This window comes from Phocoena sinus, chromosome 4, assembly GCF_008692025.1.
Source record: "Phocoena sinus isolate mPhoSin1 chromosome 4, mPhoSin1.pri, whole genome shotgun sequence".
In the NCBI taxonomy this organism is placed as follows: Eukaryota; Metazoa; Chordata; class Mammalia; order Artiodactyla; family Phocoenidae; genus Phocoena; species Phocoena sinus.
This window is the reverse complement of record NC_045766.1, coordinates 73,444,355-73,464,165: the sequence shown is the minus strand read 5'-3', so window position 1 is coordinate 73,464,165 and position 19,811 is coordinate 73,444,355. Positions and strand designations below refer to the sequence as shown.

The 19,811-nt window shown below is 37.4% G+C and overlaps 1 protein-coding gene across 1 annotated transcript in view; it reads right to left on the bottom strand.

The window, feature by feature from the left end:
• LMLN (leishmanolysin like peptidase) overlaps positions 1 to 19,811 on the bottom strand; it is an 88,890-nt gene that overhangs the window by 67,533 nt on the left and 1,546 nt on the right. The window contains exons 2-3 of the mRNA XM_032631312.1: positions 1,271 to 1,368; positions 397 to 427 (exon numbers count right to left, since the gene is read on the bottom strand). Of these exons, the coding sequence (XP_032487203.1) occupies positions 397 to 427; positions 1,271 to 1,368 (129 nt within the window). The remainder of the gene's footprint in view (positions 1 to 396; positions 428 to 1,270; positions 1,369 to 19,811) is intronic.

Sequence of the window (19,811 nt, the reverse complement as noted above, 5' to 3'; positions counted from 1 at the left end):
CATTTCATACTATCAGGCCAATTAATCTTCATGAGAATGAGCATTTCCACCAAGAGAATAGTGTTCTCAATGTTTTTAAAACATCGTCTTTTTCATCCTATCCAAAGCATGCTCTGCTCCCCTAAAACTTAAGAGGACAAGTAAAAACATGAGAATGATTTAATATCAAATTATAAAATGAGAAGACTAACTTAATATCAAATATGAACAAAGTTTTGGTGAGTGCATCATAAAAACACCTTGGTGATAATAGAAATACATTCACTACCAACACCTTTTATTCAGTCATTCACAGAATAGTCATGTGTATGTTTTTCATTACTGAAGTAAAATTTACATACAATAAAATGCACCATTTTAAGTGTCCAATTCAAGCTATGAGTATTTATTACATACCTTTACAAGATGTCTTTTCTCAGGGAGCAACCTGAAAATGATGACATAAAACATAAAGATTGCCAAGCTGAGGACAAACCACTATCTCATTTTTGTTCAGAATGCAACTGGCAGGAGTCCCAAGGAATACTTTGTGGAAGCATGCCATATCAGTCCCTCTAAATCTCAATGAGCATTTAAGAGTTGATCACATACTGTCTCATTCATTTGGGAAGTTAAAGATAGGGAAAGACATCACCTACTCCCAATAGCTCTTCATAAACTACTACAGATTCATAATTTATCTCTTTTCTGGACACCCTCTTACTCTAAATTAAAAATTAGGCTATATCATCTCTCTGGTTAATAATTTTGTAAATGTTCTTACTATTGTATATATTAGTATTTTGTCTTATTGTTCCTCCAAGTACTTAAGTGCCTTCCAGGTCTGTTATTGACCACATAAGTAGACATACACTGGTGTGCTTAAATTATTCATGATGTATAGATTTAAATCATATCCCATGGCCTTCATCTTTCTAAACTAAAAAGCATATTTAGCTTAATTCCATTTTGAGGGTACATTAGCATCTACTTCCATTTATGGAACTCCAGGTAACAGATGAAAATATTTTCAATAGTTTGATTCTTAATAAAAAAAAGATGACAAGGGCTTCCCTGGTGGCGCAGTGGTTGGGAGTCCGCCTGCCGATGCAGGGGACACGGGTTCATGCCCCGGTCCGGGAGGATCCCACATGCCGCAGAGCGGCTGGGCCCGTGAGCCATGGCCGCTGGGCCTAAATGTCTGGAGCCTGTGCTCCGCAAAGGGAGAGGCCACAACAGTGAGAGGCCTGTGTACTGCAAAAAAAAAGATGACAAATAATGATGTACTTACTCTTCAATACTTCTATCGTAGACAGTCTTGATTCTTAAATGTTCATTAACATCCCTCTTTATAATATGATTTGCCTTAAGATGGACCTTATTTATGACCTGAAAAAAAGGAACAGATTTGAAAAAAATGTATAGATTAGTTAATTGAGGTCCCAACTTAAAATTAGTAAACTAAATTTCAAGTGTAATACCCAGAAAAAATACAAGAACTAAATAAACTGAGAGACAGTTCATGCTCATGGATAGGAAGACTCAATATTATCAAGATGTCAGTTCTTCCCAACTTCATCTATAGATTCAATGCAATCCCAATCAAAATCCCAGCAAGTTATGTTGTGCATATCAACAAACTAATTCCAAAGTTTATATAGATGGCAAAAGACCAAGAATAGCCAACAAAATGTTGAAGAAAAAAACAAAGTTGGAGGACTGACACTACCTGACTTCAAGATTTACTATAAAGTTACATTATCAAGACAGTGTGGTACTGGCAAAAGAAGAAACAAATAGACCAATGGAACAGAATAGAGAGCCCAGAAATAGGCCCACATAAATACATTCAACAGATCTTTGACAAAGGAAAAAAAGCAATACAATGGAACAAAGATGGTCTTTTCAACAAATGGTGCTGGAACAACTGGATATTCACATGGGAAAAAAAAATGAATCTGGAGACAGATTTCAGAAAAATTAACTCAAAATGGATTATAGACCTAAAATGTAAAACACAAAACTATATAAAACTCTTAGAAGATACCATAGGAGAAAAACCAGATGTCCTTGGATATAGTGATGACTTTTTAGATATAACACTAAAGGTACGATCCATGAATGAAATAACTGATAATTTCAACTTTATTAAAATTAAAAACTTCTGCTCAATGAGGGTTAACATCAAGAGAATAAGAAGACAAGCCATAGACTGGGAGAAAATATTTGCAAAAGACAAATCTGATAAAGGACTATTATCCAAAATATACAAAGAACTCTTAAAACTCAACAGTAAGAAAATGAGAGACTTCCCTGGCAGTCCAGTGGTTAAGACTCTGTGCTTCCAATGCAGAGGGCCCAGGTTCGATCCCTTTTCGGGGAACTAAGATCCCACATGCCATGCCCAGCGCGGCCAAAAGAAAGAAAAAGAAAATGAACAATCCAAGTAAAACATGGGCCAAAAACCTTAACAGACACCTCACCAAAGAAGGTATATAGACGGCCAATAAACATACAAAGAGACGTTTCACATTATATATCATCAGGGAAATGCAAATTAAAACAACAAAATATCACTATACACCTATTAGAATGGCCCAAATCTGGAACACATACTATACCAAATGCTGCCAAGGATGTGGAGCAACAGAATTCTCATTCATTGCTGGTGGGAATGCAAAATGTACAGCTACCTTGGAAGACAGTTTGGCAGTTTCTTACAAAACTAAACATACTTTTACCATAACCACCCAGCAATCATGCTCTTTGGTATTTACACAAATGAGTTACAAACTTATATCCAAACAAAAACCTGTTCATGGATGTTTATAGCAGCTTTATTCATAATTGTTACAACTTAGAAGCCGCCAGGATGTTCTTCAAGAGGTGAGTGGATAAATAAACAGTGGTACATCCAGACAATGGAATATTATTCAGAGCTAAAAAGATGAGCTATTAAGTCAGGAAAAGACATGGAGAAACCTTAAATGCATATCAGTAAGTGAAATAAGCCAATCTGAAAAGGTTACATACTATATGATTCCAACTATATGACATTCTGGAAAAGGCAAAACTATGGACACAGTAAAAAGATCAGTGTTTGCCAGGGATAGAGGGGTGAGGGATTAATAGAGCACAGAGGATTTTGAGGGCAGTGGACCTACCCTGTATGATACTGTAATGATGGCTACATGTCGTTATACATTTGTCCAAACACATAGAATGTACAACACAAAGAGTAAATCCTAATGTAAACTATGGACTTTGGGTGACTATGATATGTCAATATAGTTTCATCAATTATAACAAACGTACCACTCTGGTTGGGGATGTTGATAATAGGGGAGCCTATGCATGTGAGGAGGAACAGAGTATTTGGGAAATCTCTGTACCTTCTTCACAATTTTGCACTGAATCTAAAACTGCTTTTAAAAAATAGTCTTTAAGGGCTTCCCTGGTGGTGCAGTCGTTAAGAATCTGCCTGCCAATGCAGGGGACACAGGTTCGAGCCCTGGTCCAGGAAGATCCCACATGCTGTGGAGCAACTAAGTCCGTGAGCCACAACTACTGAGCTTGCACTCTAGAGCCTGCAAGCCACAACTACTGAACCCACATGCCACAACTACTGAAGCCCATGTGCCTAGAACCCCTGCTCCACGACAAGAGAAGCCACCGCAATGAGAAGCCTGCGCACCTCAATGAAGAGTAGCCCCCACTCGCCACAACTACAGAAAGCCCGCGCGCAGCAACGAAGACCCAACACAGCCAAAATAAATAAATAAATAATAGTCTTTAATTTAAAAAAATGAAGATGAGAAGACAATGGAACAAATAGTTAAAGCACTAAAAGATATTCAATACTGAAGTGTATCTCCAATGAAACTACCCTTCAAAAAGGAAGAGGAAATAAAGATATTTCAGATAAACAAAAATTGAGAGAATTCATCACCAGCAGACCTCCACTACACGAAACACTAAAGGAAGTTCTTCATGGTAATGGAAATGACACTAGAGGGTAACTTAGATCTTGTCTTAGTTCAGGCTTCTATAACAGAATACCATAAACTGGGTGGCTAACAAACAACAGAAATTTACTTCTCACAGTTCTGGAGGCTGACAAGTCCAAGATCAAGGCGCCAGAAGACTGGGTGCCTGGTGAAGGCCCGCTTCTTGTTTCTTAAGGCCATAGTCTGGTTGTATCCTCTGGCAGAAGGGGCAAGGAGCTCTTTCATGACCTAATCATCTACCAAAGACCCCATCTCCTAACCATTATATTGAGAGTTAGCCTTTCAACATATGAATTTTGAGGGAACACATTCAGTATATACAAGATCTGTAGGAAGGAATGTGGACAAGTGGAAATGTTAGATAAGTAAATACAAAAGTCTATTGTGTAGAAAACAGTTAACATAGCAGGCCTAAGACTACTATCTTTAGAAAGACCTGCTTGCAAGTTTGACTTTTCACTGGTCCCAGAATTTGAATGGTAAACTGTCCCTACACTGACATAAAACTTCCCTAAGCAATAAGGCAGTCTCATTGTGCCCAAACTGTTAACAGAAATAATATAGTTTATGCTGAACATCTGTTTACTTCTCAGAGTCAGGAATGTTAGTGACTGAAATTGTGCCTGCATGAACCATCTCCAATAAAAACCCTGGACTCCTAGACTCAGACGAGCTTCCCTGTAGACAATTTGTACTTGTTCTTACAAGTTACTGCTAAACGGATTAAGCATGTCCTATGTGACTCCACTAGGAGAGGATTCTTGGAAATGTCAACAAAAATTCAACTAACAATCAAGTTAAGAAGAGAAAAGGGTATTTAATTTGGGCCAAACTGAGGATTATAACCTGGGAGATAGACTCTCAGAAGTTCTGAGAACTGTTATGCCCGTTAGAAGTCAAAGGCACAGTCATATACATTCTCAAGACAAAGAATCATACATCAAAGTGACATACTGATATTTTACATAAAGTTCACCAAAGATATATAGTTCAGGTAAGCACGTACAAAGGCAAAGAGAACAGTAAGTCACTACGGCCCGCTACAGAGTTGGGAAAGAATGGTATTCTTTTAAGAAATTACATTGCTAGTGCCAGAAGAAAGGGAAAAAAATCGATCTTTATGATCCAGCAGGCATTCCCATCTTTGAGGAGGTCTGGTTAATGTGTAATTCAGATGCACACAAGGAGGGAGGGAGGAGGCCCAAACGGACACAGAGACAGAACCTTATGTTTAAATTTTCTTGTCCTGCCTTAAAATACACATTTTATTTCATCAGAAGCTTGTGTCCGGTTTCCTTCAGTTTTTGCTCCGGGAGCCATTTCTTTTTACTGATTGTGCTTGATATGTATCCTTTCACTGTAATAAATCTTAGCTGTGAGTACAACTATATGCTGAGTCCTATGAGTCCTTCCAGCAAATCACCAAACCTGGGGTGGTTTGGAGACCTTCAACACAATTACACACATATTTCTTTTCTTCTTTTCATTTCTTTGGAGACATTAACTGTTTAAAACTAAAATTATAAAATTACAATTGTGAGAGTTATATGTAGAGTTATTATATATTATGGTAATAGCAAAAGGATAAGGAAATAGTGACACTATACTGTTGAAAAGTTCCCATATTTAACATGACTATAAACTTCAAGTAGATGTCATAAATTCAAGATACATATTATAATCAATAGAGCAAACATTCAAAAATATATTGTACTTTACTGTTGGTTAATTACACCTCAATTTAAAAAGTAAAGCAAAGAGATACAGCTAAAAAGTAAACAAAGGAATTAAAATAGAATACTAAAAAACAGAAGGCACAGTCAAGTGAAACAAAGAGAAAAAAATAGCTAAACTGCCAATCCAAACTCAACCAGTTCAAAAATCACATTAAATGTAAACATTAAATGTAAAAGGACTGAACATTCTTGTTAGAAAGCAGAGACCGTCAGACTAGAGAGAGCAAGATGCAACTATTTGCTATCTATAAGAAGCCCATTTTAACGATAAAGACACAGAGAAGTAGAGAGTATAAGGATGGAAAAACACACATCATGTAAACACTAATCAAAGAAAGCCAGAGTGGCTATATTAGTATTAGACAAAGTATATTTCAAAACAAGGAGTATTAATTACCAGGAATAAAGAGAGGGGCAGTATGTAATGCTAAATGGGTCAATTCACCAAAAAAATAACAATGTAAAATGTGTAAACACCTAACAGCAGAGCTGCAAAATACGTGAAGCAAAAACTGAAAACTGAAAGAAGAAATAAACAAATCCACAATTATAGCTGGTGACTTCAACATTCCTATCTCAGTAATCAACAAAAGTAGACAGAAAATCAGTAAGGACATGGGAGACCTGAGCAGCACTATAACTAACTTGACCTAAATGACATTTATAGAATCACCTGCCCCAACATGAGCAGAATGTACATTCTTCTCAACTACACACAGAACGTTAACCTGGTTAGATTTTTGGCTATAAAACATATTTTACTATAAAACAATCCTTAAGAAATACAAAAAACTGAAATCATACAAAGGATGTTTGCTATCCATAACTAAATTAAACTAAAATGCAATTAGGTAAAGATAACTGGGAAATCTCCAAATATTAGAAAATCAAACTTTTTTTTTTTTTTTTTGTGCCGCACCATGAGGCCTTCGGGACCTTAGTTCCCTGATAAGGGATTCACTGTGCCCCCTGTAGTGAAAACTCAGAGCCATAACCGCCAGGGAATTCCTGAACAACAAACTTTTAAATTATCCTTAGGTTGAAGATGAAGTCACAAAGGAGATCAGAAAATACGTTTAATTGAATGATGATAAGATTATAAGCAATTAATATTTTTAAAAATACAGTTATTTATTTATTTTTGGCTGTGTTGGGTCTTTGTTGCTGCGCGCGGGCTTCCTCTAGTTGCAGGGAGCAGGAGCTACTCTTCTTTGTGGTGCAGGCTTCTCAATGCTGTGGCTTCTCTCATTGTGGAGCATGGGCTCTAGGCACGTGGGCTTCAGTAGTTGTGGCACAAGGGCTCAGTAGTTGTGGCTCATGGGCTCTAGAGCACAGGTTCAGTAGTTGTGGCGCATGGGCTTAGTTGCTCCGCGGCATGTGGGATCTTCCCAGACCAGGGATTGAACCCGTGTCCCCTGCATTGGCAGGCAGATTCTCAACCACTGGGCCACCAGAGAAGCCCAGCAATTAATATTTGTGTAATGTAATTAGTGTTTAGAAATTTATAACTTTAAATACTTATATTAGAAAAAATAATCTCAAATTAATGACCTAAGCTTCCATCTTAAGAAATTAGAAAATGAAGGGCAAATTAAACTCAAAGAAAGCAGAAGAAAGTAAATAATAAAGAACAGAAATCAATTAAAAGGAAAACAGAAAAATGATAGAGAAAAATCAATGAAACCAAGTGGCGGTTCTTTGAGAAGATCAATACAATTGATATATCTCTAAGCAGAGTAAGAGAGCAGATACCAATTACCAATATCAAGAATGAAACAGGGCATATTACTATAGACTTTACAGACTGTGATATTGTGATTTATAATAAAAATATATATATTTGGTCTTTGTCCCATTTTTGGAATTTCCTAAGACCTCTGGAATTTCCTAAATGATAAAAGTGATCAGGCGTCTTTTGTTATGTTAATGAGGTAACTTTTGGAAGCACCTAAGGGTGGAGACTGGTTACCAGTGGAGCCAAGTATGTGAATAAAAGATTGGAACTTTCAGTCCTTTCCACTCCCTCTAACCTCTGAGGAGAGGAGAGGGGTTGGAGATCAAGTTCAACCACCAATGCCCAATGATTCAATCAATTATATCTAAGTAATGCCTACCTAAAACCCAAAATGATGGGGTTTGGAGAGCTTCCAGGGTGGTGAACACATGGAGATTCCGGGAGAGTGACATGTTCAGAAAGCACAGAAGCTCTGTGCCCTTACTCCATACGTTGCCCTATACATCTCTTCCACCTGACTGTTCTTGAGCTACATTCTCTTATAATAAACCAGTAATCTAGTAAGTTAAAATTTTTTCTGAGCTCTGTGAGCCTCTTTAGCACATTAATCAAAACCAAAGACGGGGTTGTTGGAACTTCGATAGCTGGTTGGTCAGAAGCACCGGTAACCCCTTGGACTTACATTGGATCAAATCGGGGAGAAGGGGCAATGCTGTAGCTCTGAACTCTTAACGTGTGGAATCTGATGCTATCTATGGGTAGACAGTGTCAGAATTGAGTTGAATTGTGGAACACTCACCTGGTGTTGGAGAGTGGCTTGGTGATGTATGGAAAACCCTTGACACATTAGAATTGGTAACTCAGAACCCTTTACAGACATTTAAAAGATCAAATGGGAATATTAAGAAAACTGTATTTCCATAAATTTGACAACTGTGATGAAATGAAATTCTTTGAAAGATATGACTTACCAAAACACAATCAAGAAGAAATAGATAACCTCAATAGTCCAATATCTATTAAAGAAAATAAGTTCATAGTTTATAACACTCCAATAAAGAAAATTCCAGGCTGAGATACCTCCATTCATGAATTCTACTAAACATTTAAGGAAGAAACAATACTGTGTGTATACAAACTCTTTCTGAAAGTAGAAGAGGAAGAAATATTTCCCAATTCATTCTATAAGGCCAGCATTACCCTAATACCAATCCCAACAAAGCTACAGAAGGAAAAAAAACCAACTACAAACCAATATCCTTAATGAATACATATGCAAAATCATCAAAAAAACACTAGCAAATGAAAATCCAGCAAAATGTAAAAAGGGTAATACATCATGATCAAGTGGGGTTTTATCTCAGGGGGATGCAAGCCTAGTTCATCATTCAAAAAATCAATCAATGTAACTCACAATATCAAAAGAATAAAGAATAAAAGCTACATGATTATAACAATTGATGCAGAAAAGACATTTAATAAAATTAAACACCCATTCATGACAAAAACTGTCAGCAGACTAGAAACAAAAAGTAATTTTCTTAACCTGATAAGGCACATCTACCAAAAATCTACAAACTAATACTTTTCTTTGCATTAAAATTTTTTATAGGGACTTCCCTGTGGCGCAGTGGTTAAGAATCCACCTGCCAATACAGGGGACACAGGTTCGATCCCTGGTCCAGGAAGATCCCACATGCTGCAGAGCAACTAAGCCCACGTGCCACAACTACAGAAGCTCACGTGCTGCAACTACTGAACCCACACACTGCAACTACTGAAGCCTGTGTGCTCTAGGGCCCGTGTGCCACAACTACTGAAGCCCGTGCAACTAGAGCCCATGCTCCACAACAAGAGAAGTCACCTCAATGAGAAGCCTGCATACTGCAACGAAGAGTAGTCCCTGCTCACCGCAACTAGAGAAAGCCCACGCGCAGCAGTGAAGACCCAACGCAGCAAAAAAGAAAAAAAAATTTTTTAATACAATTTTGAAAGGTTACTTTCAATTTACAATTATTACAAAATATTGGCTATAGTCCCTGTGTTGTACAATACATCCTTAAGCCTACCTTATACTCAGTAGTTTGTAGTTCTCCCCTCTCACCCCCCTCACTGGTAACCACTAGTTTGTTCTCTGTATCTGTGAGTCTGCTTCCTTTTTGTTATATTCAGTAGTTTGTTGCATTTTTTAGATTCCACATATAAGTGATATCATACAGTATTTGCCTTTCTCTGTCTGACTTATTTCTCTTAGCATAATGCCCTCCAAGTTCCTCCATGTTGCTGATAATGGAAAAATTTTGTTCTTTTTTAAAGTGGAGTAGTGTTCCATGCAACTAATACTCTTAATAGTGAAAGACTGAATGTTTTCCCCCTAAGATCAAGAACAATGGAAAGATGTCTACTCTCACCACTTGTATTCAATATTATAATGAAGGTCCTAGTCAATATGATAAGGCAATATTAACATTAAGTATTTGTAATAAGCAAAAGATACATATTGTAATCCCTAAAGCAAACACACACACACACACACACACAGACACACACGCAGCATGCGCACAAACCCCACAGACAAGTGAAATGTATCGATAAAAGGATGGAAAATTCTAATTGTAAGCAAGGTGAAATGGCTATACTAATATCAGCAAAGCAGACTTCAAGACAGAGAGTATCACCAGAAATAAAGAGTAATATTTTGTAATAATAAGGGGTTAATACCTCAGAAATACATAATTACAAATGTGAATGTACCTAACAATAGATTCAAAATCCATGAAGCAAAAGCTGACAGAACTAAAGGAAGAAAAAAGACATTTATAATCTTAGAAATTTTAAAGACTCTCTTAGACAAAACATTTTAAGAATATACAAATCTGTAGCCAATATTTTGTAATAACTGTAAATGGAATATAACCTTTAAAAATTGTATAAAAAAAGAATATAGAAATCTGAAGTGTACCATCAATCGCCTCACCTTTTTGACATGTATAGAAAGCTATACTCAATACCTATAGAATATATATTCTTTACTAGTACACAGAAGAGTTTAGCAGGATAGAGCGTATGCTGAGGTATAAACAAAACAATCTCAAATTTCAAAGAACTGAAATCTTACAGAAGATACCTCTAAATTAGAAATCAATAACTATATCTAGAAAAGGACCACATATTTAGAAATCATATTTTAAACATTTTTAATAATCCATGGATCAAAGAAAAAATTACCAGGGAAAATAAAAATGAATTATCACTTTGAATAAAGTGATAATTAAAATACAATGTGTCAAAATCTGTGGAATGTAGCTACAGTTGTACTTTGAGAGAAATACAGGTCATTAAATGTTTATGGTAGAGAAGAAAGAAAAGGCTAAAAAACAATGATCTGGGACTTCCCTGGTGGCACAGTGGATAAGACTCCATGCTCCCAATGCAGGGGGCCCAGGTTCGATCCCTGGTCAGGGAACTAGATCCTACATGCATGCCGCAACTAAGAGTTCACCTGCCGTAACTAAGGAGCCTGCAAGCTGCAACTAAGAAGCCCACGTGCCACAACTAAGGAGCCTGGGAGCCGCAACTAAGGATCCCATGAGTCACAACTAAGGAGCCTGCCTGCCACAAAAAAGATGTGGTGCAACCAAATAAATGAATAAATAAATAAACATTAAAAACAAAAAAGAAAAAAAAAACAAACAAAAACAAACAATGATCTAAGTTTCCACCTAACAATATGAGCAAAGTAAATCCACAGTAAGTAGAAAGGAAAAATAATAAAGAACAGCAAACAATGAAATAGAAAACAATAATTAAAGAAAACTACCAAAGCTAACAGTTGGCTATTTAAAATGATTAATAGGGACTTCCCTGGTGGTGCACAGTGGTTAAGAATCTGCCTGCCAATGCAGAGGACACGGGTTCGAGCCCTGGTCCAGGAATATCCCACATATCGCGGAGCAACTAAGCCCATGAGCCACAACTACTGAGCCCGCGTGCCACAACTACTGAAGCCCGCATGCCACAACTACTGAAGCCCGCAAGCCTTAAGCCCGTGCTCCACAATTAGAGAAGCCACCGCAATGAGAAGCCCACGCACTGCAACAAAGAGTAGCCCCCACTCATTGCAACTACAGAAAGCCCATGTGCAGAAACGAAGACCCAATGCAGTCAAAAATAAATAAATAAATAAATTTGTAAATAAAATAAAATGATTAATAAACTTAATAAGCCCTTAGAAAGAATGGACTAGTATAAAACAGAATAAACCCAAATCACCACATTAGAAATGAAAGCATGCCTATCACTCAGATTCTACAGACAACAAAAGGATAAATTATTATGAACAATTTTATGTCAATACATTTAACAATTCAGATGAAATAAAGTCCTTCAAAAACACAAGTTACCAAGACTGACATAAGATCAAATGGATACTATGAATAGACTTGTATGAGAGAAACTGGATTTATCTATCCCTACATAGTGGTTTCTTGGGGCCAGAGTGAAAACATGGGTTTTCTGCAAATGAGCACAAGGGATCTTTCTGGGGTGATGGAAATGTTCTAAAACTGGACTGTGGTGATGGTTCTGTAGATTTGTAAATTTATAAAAATCACTTAATTGGACACTTAAGTGGGTGAATTTTATGGCATATAAATTATAGCTCAATAAAAGTATTTAAAAAAACAACTCTCTACAAAGCAAACACTAGATCCAGACAGTTTCAGTTATGAATTATATCAGACATTTAAGGAAGAAATTTTCTTTTAGAAAATACATGATAGAATTTCCCAACTCATTATGTAAGACCAGTATAATTCTGCTATTAAAAGCTAACCAAGGGACTTCCCTGGTGGTGCAGTGGTTAAGAACCTGCCTGCCAATGCAGAGGACACGGGTTCAAGCCCTGGTCTGGGAAGATCCCACATGCCGCAGAGCAACTAAGCCCATGAGCCACAACTACTGAGCCTGAGCTCTAGAGCCCGCGAACCACAACTACTGAGGCCCGCATGCCTAGAGCCTGTGCTCTGCAACAGAGAAGCCACCGCAATGATAAGCCCGTGCACCACAACGAAAAGTAGCCCCCACTCACAGCAACTAGAGAAAGCCTGTGCTCAGCAACAAAGACCCAACGTAGCCAAAGATAGATAGATAGATAGATAGATAAATATTTTTAAAAGCTAACAAAGAAGATGGCAGAGTAGAAGGACGAGCACTCACTCCCTCTTGTGAGAGCACCGGAATCACAACTAACCACTGAACAATCATCGACAGGAAGACACTGGAACTCACCAAAAAAGATACCCCACATCCAAAGACAAAGGAGAAGCTGCAATGAGACAGTAGGAGGGGCATAATTACAATAAAATCAAACCCCATAACTGCTGGGTGGGTGACTCACAAACTGGAGAACACTTATGCCACAGAAGCCCACACACTGGAGTGAAGGTTCTGAGCCCTATGTCAGGTTTCCCAACCTGGGGGTACGGCAATGGGAGGAGGAATTCCTAGAGAATCAGACTTTGAAGGCTAGCGGAACTTGACTGCGGGACTTTGACAGGACTGGAGTAAACAAAGACTCCACTCTTGGAGGGCACACACTAAGTAGTGTGTGCATCAGGACCCAGGAGAAGGAGCAGTGACCCCATGGGAGACTAAATGAGGCCTACCAGCTAGTGTTGGAGGGTCTCCTGCAGAGGCGGGGTGTGGTTGTGGCTCACCATGGGGACAAGGACACTGGCAGCAGAAGTTCTGGGAAGTACTCCTTGGCGTGAGCCCTCCCAAAGAGCCGGGTAGGCTCCAGTGCTAGAGCGCCTCAGACCAAACAACCAACAGGGAGGGAACCCAACCCCACCCATCAGCAGACAAGTGGATTAAAGTTTTACTAAGCTCTGCCCACCAGAGCAAGAACCAGCTCTACCCACCACCCTCCCATCAGGAAGCCTGCACAAGCCTCTTAGATAGGCTCATCCACCAGAGGGTAGACAGCAGAAGCAAGAAGAACTACAATTCTGCAACCTATGGAAGGAAAACCACATTCACAGAAAGATATACAAAATGAAAAGGCAGAGGACTTTGTACCAGATGAAGGAACAAGATAAAACCCCAGAAAAACAACTAAATGAAGTGGAGATAGGCAACCTTCCAGAAAAAGAATTCAGAATAATGATACTGAAGATGATCCAGGACCTTGGAAAAAGAACAGAGGCAAAGATCAAGAAGATGCAGGAAATGTTTAATAAAGACCTAGAAGAATTAAAGAACAAACACCTAGAAGAATTAAAGAACAAATAAACAGAGATGAACAATACAATAACTGAAATGAAAAATACACTAGAAGTAATCAATAGCAGAATAACTGGGGCAGAAGAACGGATAAGTGACCTGGAAGACAGAATGGTAGAATTCACTGCCGTAGAACAGAAAAAAGAAAAAAGAATGAAAAGAAATGAAGACAGCCTAAGACATCTCTGGGACAACATTAAACGTAACAACATTTGCATTATAGGGGTCCCAGAAGGAGAAGAGAGAGAGAACGGACTCGAGAAAATATCTGAAGAGATTATAGTCAAAAACATCCCTAACATGGGAAAGGAAATAGCCACCCAAGTCCAGGAAGCACAGAGAGTCCCAGGCAGGGTAACACACAGAGACACACTGACAAAAATTGACAAATTTTTGTCAAACTGACAAAAATTAAACACAAAGAAAAATTACTGAAAGCAACAAGGGAAAAATGACAACATACAAGGGAACTCCCATAAGGTTAACAGCTGATTTCTCAGCAGAAACTCTACAAGCCAGAAGGGAGTGGCATGATATATTTAAAGTGATGAAAGGGAAGAACCTACAACCAAGATTACTCTACCCGGCAAGGATCTCATTCATATTCGATGGAGAAATCAAAAGCTTTACAGACAAGCAAAAACTAAGGGAATTCAGCACCACCAAACCAGCTGTACAACAAATGCTAAAGGAACTTCTCTAAGTGGGAAACACAAGAGAAGAAAAGGACCTAAAAAAACAAACCCAAAACAATTAAGAAAACAGTCACAGGAACATACATATCGATAATTACCTTAAACGTGAATGGATTAAATGCTCCGACTAAAAGACACAGGCTCACTGAATGGATACAAATAACACCCATGTATATGCTGTCTACAAGAGACCCACTTCAGACCTAGGGACACATACAGACTGAAAGTGAGGGGATGAAAAAAGATATTCCATACAAATGGGAATCAAAAGAAAGCTGGGGTAGCAATACCCATACCATATAAAATAGACTTTAAAATAAAGAATGTTACAAGAGACAAGGAATGATACTATATAACGATCAAGGGAACAATCCAAGAAGAAGATAAAAGAATTATCAATATATATGCACCCAACATAGGAGCACCTCAATACATAAGGCAACTGCTAACAGCTATAAAAGAGGAAACAGACAGTAACAGAATAATAGTGGGGGACTTTAACACTTCACTTACACCAATGGACAGATCATCCACACAGAAAATTAATAAGGAAACACAAGCTGTAAATGACACAAGAGACCAGAGAGATTTAATTGATATTTATAGGACATTCCATCCAAAAACAGCAGATTACACTTTCTTCTCAAGTGCACACGGAACATTCTCCAGGATAAATCACACCTTGGGTCACAAATCAAGCCTCAGTAAATTTAAGAAAACTGAAATCATGTCAAGCATCTTTTCCGACAACGCTATGAGATTAGAAATCAATTATAGGGAAAAAAACGTAAAAAACAGAAACACATGGAGGCTAAACAATACGTTACTAAGTAACCAAGAGATCACTGAATAAATCAAAGAGGAAATCAAAAAATACCTAGAGACAAATGACAATGAAAACACAATGATCCAAAACCTATAGGATGCAGCAAAAGCAGTTCTAAGAGGGAGGTTTATAGCAATACAAGCCTACCTCAAGAAACAAGAACAATCTCAAATAAACAATCTAACCTTACACCTAAAGGAACTACAGAAAGAAGAACAAACAAAACCCAAAGTTAGTAGAAAGAAAGAAATCATAAACATCAGAGCAGAAATAAATGAAAGAGAAACAAAGAAACAAGAGCAAAGGTCAATGAAACTAAAAGCTGGTTCTTTGAGAAGATAAACAAAACTGATAAACCTTTAGCCAGACTCATCAAGAAAAAGAGGGAGAGGACTCAAATCAATAAAATTAGAAATGAAAAAGAAGAAGTTACAGTGGACACCGCAGAAATACAAAGCATCATAACAGACTACTACAAGCAACTCTATGCCAATAAAATGCACAATCTGGAAGAAATGGACAAATTCTTAGAAAGGTATAACCTTCCAAGACTTAACCAGGAAGAAATAGAAAATATGAACAGACCAATCACAAGTAATGAAATTGAAACTGTGATTAAAAATCTTCCAACAAACAAAAGTCCAGGATCAGATGGCTTCACAGGCGAATTCTATGATACATTTAGAGAAAAGCTAATACCCATCCTTCTCAAACTCTTCCAAAAAATTGCAGAGGAAGGACCACTCCCAAACTCATTCTATGAGGCCACTATCACCCTGATACCAAAACCAGACAAAGATACTACAAAAAAAGAAAATTTACAGACCAATATCACTGATGAATATAGATGCAAAAATCCTCAATAAAATATAGCACAGAATCTAACAACACATTAAAAGGATCAAACACCATGATCAAGTGGGATTTATCCCAGGGATGCAAGGCATCTTCAATATACGCAAATCAATCAATGTGATACACCATTTTAACAAACTGAAGAATAAAAACCATATAATCATCTCAATAGATGCAGAAAAAGCTTTTGACAAAATTCAACACCCACTTATGATAAAAACTCTCCCGAAAGTAGGCATAGAGGAACCTACCTCAACATCATTAAGGCCATATACGACAAACCCACATCAAACATCAGTCTCAATGGTGAAAAACTGAAAGCATTTCCTCTAAGATCAGGAACATGACAAGGATGGCCACTCTTGTCACTATTATTCAACATAGTTTTGGAAGTCCTAGCCACAGCAATCAGAGAAGAAAAAGAAATAAAAGGAATACAAACTGGAAAAGAAGTAAAACTGTCACTGTTTGCAGGTGACATGATACTATACATAGAGAATCCTAAAGATGCCACCAGAAAACTACTAGAGCTAATCAATGAATTTGGTAAAGTTGCAAGATACAAGATTAATGCGCGGAAATCTCTTGCATTTTTATACACTATCAATGAAAGCTCAGAAAGAAAAATTAAAGAAACAGTCCCATTCACCACTGCAGCAAAAAGAATAAAATACCTAGGAATAAACCTACCTAAGAAGGTAAAAGACCTGTACTCAGAAACTGTAAGACACTGATGAAAGAAATCAAAGATGACACAAACAGATGGACAGATACACGATGTTCTTGGATTGGAAGAATCAATATTGTGAAGATGACTATACTACTCAAAGCAATCTACAGATTCAATGCAATTCCTATCAAATTACCAGAACTAGAACAAAAAATCTTAAAATCTGTATGGAGACACAAAAGACCCTGAATAGCCAGAGCAGTCTTGAGGGAAAAAAACAGAGCTGGAGGAATCAGACTCCCTGACTTCAGACTATAGTACAAAGCTACAGTAATCAAGACAATATGGTACTGGCACAAAAGCAGAAATATAGATCAATGGAACAGGATAGAAAGCCCAGAGATAAACCCACACACCAATGGTCAACTAATCTATGACAAAGGAGGCAAGGATATACAATAAAGAAAAGACAGTCTCTTCAATAAGTGGTGCTGGGAAAAGTGGACAGCTACATGTAAAAGAATGAAATGAGAACACTCCCTAACACCATACACAAAAATAAACTCAAAATGGATTAGAGACCTAAATGTAAGACTGGACACTATAAAACTCTTAGAGGAAAACATAGGAAGAACACTGACATAAATCATAGCAAGATCTTTTCCGATCCACCTCCTAGAGCAAAGGAAACAAAAATAAACAAATGGGACCTAATGAAACTTAAAAGCTTTTGCAAAGCAAAGGAAACAGCAAACAAGATGAAAAGACAACCCTCAGAATGGGAGAAAATATCTGCAAACAAATCAATGGACAAAGGATTAATCTCCAAAATGTATAAACAGGTCAAGCAGCTCAATATTAAATAAACAAACAACCCAATCCAAAAATGGGCAGAAGACCTAAACAGACATTTCTCCAAAGAAGACATACAGATGGCCAAGAAGCACATGAAAAGCTGCTCAACATCACTAATCATTAGAGAAATGCAAATCAAAACTACAATGAGGTATCACCTTACACCACTTAGGATGGGCATCATCAGAAAATCTACAAACAACAAATGCTCAAGAGGGTGTGGAGAAAAGGGAACCCTCTTGCACTGTTGGTGGGAATGTAAATTGGTACAGCCACTATGGAGAACAGTATGGAGATTCCTTAAAAAACTAAAAATAGAATTACCGTATGACCCAGCAATCCCACTACTGGGCATATACCCTGAGAAAACCATAATTCAAAAAGACACATGCACCCCAGTGTTCATTGCAGCACTATTTACAATAGCCAGGTTATGCAAGCAACCTAAGTGTCCATCGACAGACGAATGAATAAGGAAGTTATGGTACATATATACAATGGAATATTACTCAGCCATAGAAAGGAACGGAATTGGGTCATTTGTTGAGATGTGGATGGATCTACAGACTGTTTTACAGAGTGAAGTAAGTCAGAAAGAGAAAACAAATATCGTATATCAATGCGTATATATGGAACCTCGAAAAATGGTATAGATGAACCAGTTTGCAGGGCAGAAGTAGAGACACAGATGTAGAGAACAAACGTATGGACACCAAGGGGGGAAAGTGGCAGGGGGTGGGGTGGTGGGATGAATTAGGAGATTGGGATTGACATATATACACTAATATGTATAAAATAGATAACTAATAGGAACCTGCTGTATAAATAAATTAAATTTTTAAAAAAACTAACAAAAACTTCACTAAGAAAGGAAACTATAAACCAACATCATTCATAAACATAGATGCAAAAGTCCTTAATCTATGAGCAAATTTAATTCGGAAGTGTATTAAAAAGATAATACGTAATAACCAAGTAGCGTCTATTCCAAAAATGCAAGATTGATTTACTATTGGAAAATCCAATGTGATATACCATATCACACTACATATTATATAATTCCATTGATATAAGCTTAGTTCTAGAATAGGCAAAACTAATTTGATATGAAATCTAAATCTAATACCAAAAGAAAAAAGGAACAATAGTAGCCTTGAGTGGATGGGAGAGACTGATTGGCACAGGACAGGAAGGAACTTTCTGGAGACTTGAAAATGTTCTATATTGTGATAGAGTTGTGGGTTTTACACGAATATACATGCTTGCATTTGCTACATTTCAGTATATATAAACCTTACAAAAAAATTTTTTTTAATATCAATAACAGTGGGAAGATGGGGAATGGGTAGAAGTATATGAAACAGAACTAAGAGAATACTGTTAAGTGCTGAAGCTGGGTGAAGGGTCATGGGAGGGAGTTCATTATACTATTCTGTTTGGGGGTTTGTTTTAATTTACACAATAAAAACAAAAACAAAACAAAACGTAGAGTTTTTAGTTGAGAAGATGATATATGAGTCAAAATGTTTCATAGTTCCCCACCATTACCAATAAAAAGTTACTGTAATTTCCTGTTGCAATTAACAGAGGTACAGTCACTAGCAGTACAATGAATAGTACTTGTCTATACTTTGTGTCCAAGCTAAAGAGATTGGTTAGGAGGACTTGCTACTACATACTCTATGAATAACTAGTAAAATTTATTAGGAATATGAACTCTTAAGAAGAACTTAATAGCTTGCTTTGAATATCTGAAGCACTATCACTATTTAGTTTGTTCAGTCAAGAGCCATAAATAAAAATAGTGGATGGAAGTTTCAGGAAGAGTTATCAGCTCTATATTTTTATCATATCTGGCCGTGTCATGCAGCATGCGGGATCTTAGTTCCCCGCCAGGGACTGAACCCGTGCCCCCTGCAGTGGAAGCTCAGAGTCTTAACCACTGGACCAGCAGGAACGTCTGTGTTTTCAGCTCTATAAAAAGAACAATGATCTCTCCAAAAAGCAAAGGGGCTGCCTTTGGAGATAACTTCCCTATTTGTGGAAATGTTCAAATATAAGTAGATTTGTACACTGGCAACAATCACAAGAAGAAAACAGCTATTAAGGTTCTTTCTAGTACAGAGATTTTGCAGTTCTCTGAACTATTTTCTCTTCTTTTGATCTAAATT